Below are 10,571 nucleotides of genomic sequence, written 5' to 3'. Positions count from 1 at the left end.
CGCCGGTTCCCGTTCCCGGTTCCGCTCCCGCTGCCCCTGCCCCGTCAATCAGGGTCAGCGGGGCGGTGCTATGCATGACGTCACTCCCAGTGCACCAATGAGGGGCGGCCACGCCTGGCCCGCGCGGGGCGGGGCGGTTCCCTCAGCGCGGCGGCGCCGGGGCCGCTGCCGGGCCGCTGCCGGACATGGCGCCCGCCATCGCCGCTGAGGAGGGCGGCCGGCAGCGCCGCGCCGCCACCCGCCAGCACAGCCTGGACCTGACGGGCGACCCGCCCCACGACGGGCTGCCCGGGGACACCGAGGCGCTGCTGCCGGCGCCGGCGCGCGGGTACCGCGCGGAGCTGGGCAGCATCCTGCTGCTGCTGGTGCTGTACGTGCTGCAGGGCATCCCGCTGGGGCTGGCGGGCAGCGTGCCGCTCATCCTGCAGAGCAAGAACGCCAGCTACACCGACCAGGCCTTCTTCAGCTTCGTGTTCTGGCCCTTCAGCCTGAAGCTGCTGTGGGCGCCCTTGGTGGACGCCGTGTACCTGCGGGGCTTCGGGCGCCGCAAGTCGTGGCTGGTGCCCACGCAGTACGTGCTGGGGCTCTTCATGATCTACATGTCCACGCAGGTGGACGCGCTGCTGGGCGACGGCCGCGGCCGCGGCCCCGACGTGGCGGCCCTGACCGTCACCTTCTTCCTCTTCGAGTTCCTGGCGGCCACGCAGGACATCGCGGTGGACGGCTGGGCGCTCACCATGCTGTCCCGGGAGAACGTGGGCTACGCCTCCACCTGCAACTCCGTGGGGCAGACGGCCGGCTACTTCCTGGGGAACGTGCTCTTCCTGGCCCTCGAGTCCGCCTCCTTCTGCAACAAGTACCTGCGCTTCGAGCCGCAGCCGCGGGGCATCGTCACCCTCTCAGGTACGGGTGTGCCGGCGCGGAGCCGTGCGCTGGTTTGGAAGGGACTAAAGAGATTCCCTGCCACGGAGGGACACCTCCCACTGCCCCCTGTGCTCCCAGCCCCAGTGTCCGGCCTGGCCTTGGGCGCTGCCAGGGATCCAGGGGCAGCCACAGCTGCTCTGGGCACCCTGTGCCAGGGCCTGCCCGCCCTCACAGGGAAGGATTTTTTCCTAATAATAATGGTTGTATCTTCCTCAGGATGCTTGTTCCCTGTGCCTGGACCCCTCTGTGGTTTGATGCTGGGAACCAAACAGGTTTGGTTTGTCCCTTGCCCCGTGGGAAAGCACAGCCTCCTTGGAGGCTGGCAGAGCCCACTGCTACATGCACTGGACTTCAGACTTTTCTGGGCTAAAGTGTGTGGAAAACCTGCCTCGTCATTATCTTGACTGACCTAAGCACTTTGGAAGAACTCTTTTTTTCCTTCCTAGTTTAATGGGCATGGAGTAGATTACTCTTTAAAAAAAGCAAGCCGAAGTCTCCATGTGGGAAGAAGAAAGAGGGGAACCAAAAAAAAAAAAGTTTCTTCCAATATATTTCTCACAGAACAGAGGTGAAAGTGTTCAGGGCTGAGCATGTAGCCAGTTTCTCAAGGAAGGCCTTATTTTAGTAAATTAAGGGGGATTTGCTTTTTCTCTTTAGCAATTAAATGGAGTGTGGTAATCCAAGCATAACTGGCCGTCAGAGGAGGGATGTTTCTGTCTGATGGGGTTTGGGATTTTTCTCAGAAGGGCTCTGTGTTGTTGATGTTAGGGGTATTACCCTGGAGATGCTTCATGTGCAGCTGGTTTGGTTGCAAGGGTGAGGGAGGACAGGAATCTGGCAGCCTCAGGGTGACCCTGGCAGGGATCCCCGTGGTCTCAGTCTCTGCTCCCCCTCACACTGGCTGCCTTGCCTGTGCCATCTCAAAGCTCAGGTGTGCCAGAACAGGCTGGAATTGTCGTGTGAAGGGCAGCTTTGCTTTCTGCCCTGCCCGTTCCTCAGGGATGAATCAGGACAGCAGTGTCCGCAGCTGCTGTGCTTGCCTGGTCTCTGCAGCTCTCAGCACTGCTCACCAGTCCTCCTCTGTGCTCCCTGCTGCCAGCCTCGTGCCTGGCCTGTGTCAGGGAGCACAGAGTGGCCCTCCAAGTGTCCCAGCAGGTTCCTGGCTTTCCCTGGAGCTGTGCAGCTCTGGGCTGGTGTGTCCATCCTCTCATTGCAGTGCACACTGACGTCTTTGCTGCTGATGCAACTTGCAGCCACTGCTGTTCAGACAGCTTGGCTTGGCTGTACTTCCCTTACTGCCCAGGGTTTTGGTTGTTTAAAGGTTTTTTCTCTCAGGGCTGTCTGTATAAATGGGTTTGTTATTATTACAAAAGGGCTGTTTTTAAAAGACGTTATCCCCAAACCCAAACAGCAGCAATGCCACCTCCTTAACCTGCCCTGGAGTATTGATGTGGGTGGAGTAAGAACAGCAAATAACTGACACTGTAGTTGCAGGATATGGTTTTTCAGGTAGTAAAACTGTAAGAAATTTCTGTTTCTCACTCGTGTGAGTGGCACAGTTTGGTGTTTCCCTGGAGCAACCGAGAGCAGCAGGAATAACCAGCTCACCAAGGAGCACAGGGGCTCACTGGTCCTTGCCCTGGCTGTAATGAGCAGGTTTGGGCAGGTAAAGCAGCAGAAAACTTCACTGCTGGAAAAGGTGAATGTTCTCTGACAGCTCAGATCTCTGAGCACTTTTGTTGTAGGCTGAGCCCAGTGCCAGGGAAAGAACAGAGTCAACACTCCATGATCCAGAGGGGCAGCACCCAGAGGGAACAGCTGGAGCTGGTCAGGGGATGTTTAGTTTGGATATCAGGGAAAGCTTCTTCCCCAGAGGGTGCTGGCACTGCCCAGGCTCCCCAGGGAATGGGCACAGCCCCGAGGCTGCCAGAGCTCCAGGAGCCTTTGGACAGCACTGCCAGGGATGTGTTGTGCCAGACCAGGAGCTGGGATGAGCTGTGGGTCTGTCCCAACTCAAGATACTCTGTGATCCTAAGTCAGCTTTGAGTTGTTGAGAAGCAGCAGCAGCATTCATTGTTCTCATTAACTTCAGGAAATAATGTGGACAAATGTAAACCCACCATCAAATTCACCAAAGCAAAGGCTGTGTTGGGCTGTGCCAGGCTGAAATGCCGGAGAAGGAAACAGGAAAAACCCTTCTGTGGGCTGATTGTCCTGGCACATCCAGAGGCTGATTTAGCACTTAAGAAGCAGCAGCATTCATTGTTCTCATTAACTTCAGGAAATAATGTGGACAAATGTAAACCCACCATCAAATTCACCAAAGCAAAGGCTGTGTTGGGCTGTGCCAGGCTGAAATGCCGGAGAAGGAAACAGGAAAAACCCTTCTGTGGGCTGATTGTCCTGGCACATCCAGAGGCTGATTTAGCACTTGCTGTTCAGGTGACTTATATTTTTTTTAAAGCAGGGGAAGCTCCCTGACTGGGTTTGTGATTCCTGCCTGGTTTGCCCATTCCAGGGAAAGGGAAGGACAGGGAAAGAGTGAACACAGGACAAAGGTGCCCCTCAAAGGCCACCCCCACTTACCTGTGCCAGGGACTGTGGAGCACCCCTCCTCCTGGGAGGGGATCCTGTACCTGTACCACGTGGGTACCTTCTTCATGGCTGTTTTCCAGCCTGATCCATCCCTGATCTAGTTCAAAAACTTGTTTTACCCCATCTCAGTGGTTTATTTTGTTAGCAGCAGTGTAGCTGCAGAAACAAAATAGGGATTGGGGAAGCAGCAGTGGTGGGACCAGAAAGTTTGTCCTTGAAATCCCTTACGCAAACTCTAATTTCAAAGTTCTCTTGCTCGTAGCCTGTTAGTGAGGTTCCTTGCATTTGAAAGGAAATGTACCTTATTTTTATGTAAACTGCCTCAGCCTCAAAAGCCCTTTTTTGTCGTAACTACTATATATATATGTATGTGGTGGGTTTTTTTCTTTTTTTCTTGCTTTGCTTTGTTGCTGATGCAGCCCCTGCAGTGCTGTGCTGCAGCTGACAGGGCTGGCCTGATCAGGAGCACTCATGTGATGATGCTCAGAGCTATTTCTATCCCCATCCTTGCACTGTGTCTCTCACTGCAGTGATAATGCTCAGGGTTATTATTAGAGAACTGCTCCTCTACATCCTTTGTAGCCAGCAGCTGTGGTTGGTGAGACTCTCAGAAAATGCATCTTTCCTTGAGAATGTCTCTTCAGGGCACCTTATTTTTTAAGAGAGAGCAATCTGATGCTTGTGAGGTCACGTTTATTTTAGGAAGGGGAGAAGTAGCAGAAATGGCATGAAAAGCCTATTTTTCTGTTACCTTGGGAATGGTGGGACACACCTGGAGCAGTCCTTGCATTTCCTCCACGCTTCCCTGCTGTGCACGAGGAGCAGGCGATGATTGCCCGAACTTTGTCTCTGCCCTTCCTTTCCCCAGCCCCAGCTGCTCCTGCCGGGTCTCCCGGAGCTGCTGGAGCTGCTCCTGACCAGGAGGGCTAAAGGCTGCTCCTGTCCTACCCCCTGCACGTGGCTGAGCTCTTTCCTGCCTCTGTCGTAGAGGCAGAGGATAGGATGATCTTGAACTGGCCATTCTCTAAATCAGCAAGTACTCTCTGGTGGTTTTTTACTGCCCCACATCCACGATTTAGCAGATACTGATCTGCCTAAACGGAGCACTGGAATGCTGCCAAGGATCCACGTCAGCCAGACAAATCTGAGGGCTCCTTACAACTCTGTAAAAGCTTTCCTCAGGCCATCTTCAGCCTCCTAAACCCCTGTTTCCTGCAGGTGGGAGATGGATATTAGATAGGGATGTAGAGCTGGGGCACAGAGTGGTTCCCTGACTGCAGGGTAAGGGAGGAGCTGGCAAGGAGCTCTGCCTCTGGAGGTTCTTCCCTGTTTTCTAACTATTACATGTGGTTTTCCTCCTTTATCAGCCTGTAGTGGCTGTGTGTGTAATCCTTCAACACGTTCATTTTTGCTTCTGTTCCTCCTCCAACACGCTCACTGTGGTAATAACCCCCCAAACAGCAGGGAGGTGACCTGGTTTGCTGCTGCTCCTCTGCCCCAGCTCCAGCAAACACCTCCTTTCAGAGGAGGGCAGAGCTGTGGCACTCACTGTATGTAGACCTGTGCTTGTGGTTTGCTTTTGCTGCTTGTTTTTATTCCACTTTGATTGTTAGGTTTGTGTTCTACAACTGTCAATCATGGCTGCTACTAAGAAATTTTTATTTTATTTTATTTTCCCCTCCAGATTTCCTGTTTTTCTGGGGAGCTGTCTTCTTGATTACCACTACATTGGTTGCCTTTTTGAAAAAGGAAAACCAGGAGCTAATACCAGCAAAGGAAGAAACAAAAGGCATCACTGACACATACAGGCTGCTATTCTCAATAATCAAGATGCCAGCAGTTCTTACTTTCTGTCTCTTGATCCTCACTTCAAAAGTACGTAAATACCTTTAAGAATTGTTAAATGCTGGCATCAGGCTCTAGAAGGCTGCTGAATGTAACTTAGTTTTGCTGTTGGCTGTCACAAGAGTTGTGAATTTTCACATGAAATTCAAGCAGAATGGGTAATCTCATTGTGCTGAGCAGGGCTGTGCAGCAGAAAAGATTTGTGAGAGCTTTTGTGTTTGACACAAACATTGAAGAGAAGTTTGGTGGCAATGTAGTGTTAAAGTAAAGTACATTTTTAAACAGGCTGTGTAGCCTGCAGTTAAAAGGACAGAAAATGTTTGTTTTTAGCTCAGAATCCCCAGCTCTGTCCAAGCTGTTTCCATGGCTCCTAGCTGGACACTGAGGATGCCAGCAGCAGTGAAGGCACAGGAATGAATGGCAGTGCTACTTAATGTTCCTGGAATAGTTTTGGCTGGTGACAGTAAGAGTGTGCAAGTGCAGAACATGTAGAACTTATTTGGAAATCACATCGGGGCAGAAGTGACTTCAGTGACAGTGTGTTCTGTATGCCATTTCTCAGTTTACGTGATAGGGAGTAAATTGCATTTCTAGCCAAACTCCCTGTTCTCCTTGGCTTATTTTGTCTCCCTGACATTGCAGGTTGGGTTTTCAGCAGCAGATGCTGTAACAGGACTCAAACTGGTGGAGGAGGGAGTCCCCAAAGAGCACCTGGCTCTGCTGGCAGTTCCAATGGTTCCTTTGCAGATCATCTTGCCTCTGGTTATCAGCAAATACACAGCGGGCCCCCAGCCCCTGAACACCTTCTACAAAGCAATGCCTTACAGGTGAAGCCTCATGTTAGTGGAACACAGTAATATGTGTGCTCAGTTTGTGTGTTCAGATCACCTGTAGGGTTTTGTGTGTAACTCTCTGACTTCCAGGTCCAAAGAAGTGTGTCAGGATTGTCACAGTGAGTTGAACTGTCTGGTTCATGCAGTGTCACTGTGTGGAAGCAGAGCATGAGGTGTTTGGGATGTGCATGTACAGCAGCATTAGAGCAGTGCTCTCCTGCTCCTAACTAACAATGTTACTGCTTGTCAAATATTTGATATCTAATTCTGAGGTAGAAATAGGTGTAACTATTCAGATCTAACTATTGTAATGCACTCTCTGTGGTTGGTCAGTGGTTGCTTTGTGTTGAGGAAACACATGGGAAGAGTCACTTGGAATAACAAATCATCTTTCTCATCCCTCCAGGTTGCTGCTTGGCCTGGAATTCGCTTTCCTGGTGTGGTGGGCTCCTAAAGTAAAGCATGAAGGAGGATTTCCTGTCTACTACTACGCTGTGGTGGTGCTGAGTTATGCTCTACACCAGGTAACACTCCCGGTGTGGGGAGGGGAAATGCTGTTCCCTGTCTTGTCCTGGGTCACACTGGAATCCCCCCAAGCCTGACCTGTGCTGTGTGGCAGAACTGACTTCTAATACTCTTGCTGGTGTTACTCCTCTCTATTCCCTGTGCTCCACTGGACATCATCTGTGAGCTACTTAGAGTTCTCCATGTCTGGGGTGGTTCCCCAGATTCCTTTTTCCCCAGACCCAGAAGCTCAAAAGCACAGAGGAGCTGGAGAAACCCCAGAACTGTGCCTGAGCTTGGTAGGCATGCTGATGAGTGTACTGGTTGTGCAAATAAATAAAGTTATGTGATGCTGGTCCTAGGAAAAAAACTCAGTTGTTGGAGGAACATCATAATGGATCCGATCCAAAGACTTGGGAAACAAGCACCTGATACACGGTGATCAGAACTGGAATGCAGGGCCTTGAGAGGTGATTTTTAAATGCAGAAGGTTGTGTTTTAGCTGGCTGATTGTATTTCAGTTTGATAGCCCAAGTCATGCCAGTGCATGTGAGGCTGGCTCTGTTGCAGCATGACTTGAGCCGAGCAGCAAGGCCACTCCCCGAGTTAGCGCAGAAAGGGACAGGCTGCAGGAGGAGCTGCTGCTGGGATCATTTCCCAGTCAGTGCTGCTGAGCTCAGGGGATGTCTCAGCAGCGTTTCAGTTGTCTCTGGCCTGTGTGTGTCCCCAGATCACCCTGTACAGCATGTACGTGGCCATCATGGCCTTCAACGCCAAGGTCAGCGACCCGCTCATCGGGGGCACCTACATGACCCTGCTCAACACCGTCTCCAACCTGGGGGGCAACTGGCCCTCCACGGTGGCCCTGTGGCTGGTGGACCCCCTCACAGTGAAGGAGTGTGCCGGGGCCCAGGGCCACACCTGTGCCACTGCAGCGGCCACAGAGGTGAGTCTGGGGGCTGGGGGGTCTCTGCTCAATGTCCCAGTTAAATGGCTTCCTTTGGAAACCTTCACAATGGATAGCTTGTGCTCACAAATTCCCACTGATGGAGCTCATTTTCCTGTCTGATAAAATCCAGTCTGTTAGCAGCTGTGCACTCTGAATAAGTACCCATTACCCAGGGTTTGCAGCTGCAGAGTAGGGAGCTTTTTCTTCCCATGCTGAGCTGGAGTAGAAGCTCCAGACTGGTGTCACATTCTGTGCAGCGTGAGGAACCTGTAGGTGTGGCTTTGAGTTGTGCAGTCAGGGGCTCTGTCCTTGGCAGCCTTTCTGTCTCCCAGGGCCCTCCATTTCTGTGCTAGGTTTTTCTTCTTCCTGTCTCCCTGGAGGCTTCTTATCTGCCTGCCTTGATACCTTCTCCAAGATGCTGCTCTGCTCTCTGATTTTGGTGTCCACTTTCCCCGTGAAATCAAGAGGGTCTGGCTGCCTGCCCAGTTCTGGGAGCCCTGTGGAAGAGAACAAAGAACTTGCTGTACACAGATCAAACAACAGGACACAAAACTGCTGGGAAAGCAACATTTCAAATTCACCTCCTCACAGCAAATGAGACATTTGATGTAGCTGAAGAGTGGAAATGTTTGGGGTTTGTTTTTTTTTTTTTTTGTTTTTTTTTTTCTGTGCCCATGACTGAGATTTATTTCCCTCCTGAATGCCAGGATGCTCTAGGACATGGAGGTTCTCTAAATGATCAAAGTGTTCTGGAGTCCAGCATGACTTGTCTGAACTGGAGTTGCAGTTTTTGTTGGTGCAAGGGGAAACTGCTTCTGCAGCAGATGCTTTCCCAGCCTCTTGCTCATTAGCCTGTCACTAATTAGGTTCCTTGTGTCTCAGCTTCTACTCAGGTTGAGTCCTTCCTCCTTCACCTTACTGCTCTGATCTTTTCTCACATCCTCCTGGTTGGTGACATTCCACCACCACTCCCTTCTTATTCCTAATCTGATTTTGACATGTCTCAGAATAATGAAAATGCTGGCAGAGCCTCAGCTCAGAGAGTTGATTAATCCTGGGATTAGAGCAGTGTTGAAAGCCAAACAATAGCAGAAACAATCCTGGGCTGTACAATCACCCTGTGAATGCTGGGTGTTTGTCTTCCAGTTCAAAACCATCCCTGGGTGTGTTTGTCCTACGTACAGAATCATGGAATGGTTTGGATTGGAAGGACCTGAAAGCCACCCCTGCCATGGGCAGGGACACCTTCCACTATCTCAGGTTGCTCCCAGCCCTGTCCAGCCTGGCTTTAGACACTTCCAGGTCTGGGGAGTCCACAGCATGGATGGCTAGGGAAAAAAATCATCTTTTTCTGTGAGGTTGGGAGCAGTGGTTGCACCTGCGGGCCAGCATTGACAGCGGGGCTGTGTCTGTTTGCTGGAGTTTGCCCTTTGGGCTGATGTGCTCCATTTCCCACCTGTCTAGAGCAGGTTTGGTACTTTGTTACTTTTCCTGCTGCTGATAAGCTCAAAAGCCTCTGTGACCAACTGCATAGGAAACAACAAAGAGTAAACAACTCTATTTAGTCCTGACCAGAGCAGGGAGACCCTGCAGCTCTGGAGAGCTGTGTGTTCAGTGCATTGCCCTGTGCTCTGTTTCAGCTGTGCACAGCAGCTGGGGGCTCCTGTGTGACCACCCTGGATGGCTACTACGTGGAGTCCATCGTCTGCGTCATCCTGGGCTTCGCCTGGTGGTTCTTCCTTGGACCAAAATTCAAAAAGCTGCAGGACGAAGGCCAGTCCTCGTGGAAGTGCAAGAGGAGCAATTGATGCACTTAGGTGTTGGATGGACCAGCAAGGTGGTTTTAGTTTTATTACAAAGACATACCCCATAATCAGCACCCCGGAACGTCGGTGTTCCTGTGCCACGCCAGGGAGATCTGCGTGGCCGAGGCAGGGCTGTGTGTGGCACCACTGCCCTCCCCACAGCACGGGCAGTTCAGAAAGGAATGGCTAAAGCAGCACCTCTGTGCCCCATGCTTACCCCTGCCTCCAGAGCTGCTGATTCCATAGGGCACCTCTGGGAAAGCTCCTCGTGCCGTGGCTGTAGAGGCAGCAGCATTGCCAGCTGAGTGCCAGCTTTTATTTTCACACAGAAGTGATCTGACAGGGCAGCTGAGCCGGGGAAGGATGCCCGAGGCATTCTGACGTGGAGGTTAAGCATGGTACTGTGGAATTCCTTGTGGGAAGATCAATGTGAGATGTCTGTGGGCTTTGCTTCTTCTCACTTTCTGAACTGTAACAACGCCTCGAAGGATGAAATGTTCCGGAGATTCTTTTAAATGTATTTTCTGGCTTTTATAAGCTTTAAAGATTTATAAGAAACTATTTTTATAAGCAAATTACATTTGTTTAATTTATTTCCGCTGTTTCAAGGCAGTTTGATTTACGTTCAAGGTACTTTCTTGATGGCAAAATGCTGTAAGGTAGGACTGGAATCACGCACAATCCTCTGAGCCTTGAGTCCTGCAGCTGGAGCTGGAGGTGCTTCCCAAGGGAGGGCATGTGGGCCTTTGGAAGGGGTGAGTTGAGAGGGGAAAACCAATCCATTGGTTATCTAAACTGTCTTAGTAAAATTTGAATATTCATTCTCAAAAGCAGTGGGAGCACTGAGACTCCCCCCAGGCGGGGGTGAGAAGAGTGATGACAAAGTTGCCAAATTCCCAGGGAGCTGGTGCAGGACTCACCCTCACACCAATCCAACGGGTGCAGTCCTGGGCAGAGCTGCTGCAGAATTCACTGCTGGTGCCACGTGGTGGAAACATTCCCGCTGGATTTCTCCCACTGAGCTCCCTCCTGAGTGCCTTAGGGACCCACAGGTGCTGGAGAGGCACTCAGACCCCGCTGGGTGTGTGTGGAACGTTGGTATCAAAAAGGAAAACT

The 10,571-nt window shown here is 51.5% G+C and overlaps 1 protein-coding gene across 4 annotated transcripts; it reads left to right on the top strand.

Annotated features, from left to right (window-relative positions):
* Nucleotides 1-150: 150 nt before the first annotated feature.
* SLC33A1 (solute carrier family 33 member 1) lies at nt 151-10,048 on the top strand. 4 transcript variants are annotated; one of them, XM_041467884.1, is made up of 7 exons: nt 151-903; nt 5,204-5,394; nt 6,007-6,191; nt 6,604-6,721; nt 7,432-7,647; nt 8,066-8,284; nt 9,291-9,413. In XM_041467884.1, the coding sequence occupies exons 1-6, from the start codon at nt 186-188 to the stop codon at nt 8,246-8,248; spliced, it is 1,611 nt and encodes a 536-aa protein (XP_041323818.1). In that variant the 5' UTR covers nt 151-185; the 3' UTR covers nt 8,249-8,284; nt 9,291-9,413. The 4 variants fall into 4 exon arrangements, with proteins under 4 accessions (XP_041323818.1, XP_041323819.1, XP_041323823.1 ...); XM_041467885.1 differs by lacking the exon at nt 8,066-8,284 and having other exon boundaries at nt 9,291-10,048; XM_041467889.1 differs by lacking the exon at nt 9,291-9,413 and having other exon boundaries at nt 8,031-8,225.
* The last annotated feature ends 523 nt before the right edge of the window (nt 10,049-10,571 follow it).

Source organism: Pyrgilauda ruficollis, unplaced genomic scaffold, assembly GCF_017590135.1.
Source record: "Pyrgilauda ruficollis isolate IOZ18807 unplaced genomic scaffold, ASM1759013v1 scaffold21, whole genome shotgun sequence".
Classification (NCBI taxonomy): Eukaryota; Metazoa; Chordata; class Aves; order Passeriformes; family Passeridae; genus Pyrgilauda; species Pyrgilauda ruficollis.
This window is presented reverse-complemented; position numbering and strand designations above follow the sequence as displayed.

What these genes read in the sequence shown, in the direction of transcription:
- SLC33A1 (XM_041467884.1), top strand. Translation starts at nt 186, where the DNA reads ATGGCGCCCGCCATCGCCGCTGAGGAGGGCGGCCGGCAGCGCCGCGCC. An exon ending in TACAAAGCAATGCCTTACAG is followed by an intron (nt 6,192 to 6,603) that starts GTGAAGCCTCAT and finishes TCATCCCTCCAG; the next exon opens with GTTGCTGCTTGGCCTGGAAT. An exon ending in CCACTGCAGCGGCCACAGAG is followed by an intron (nt 7,648 to 8,065) that starts GTGAGTCTGGGG and finishes ACCTTCTCCAAG; the next exon opens with ATGCTGCTCTGCTCTCTGAT.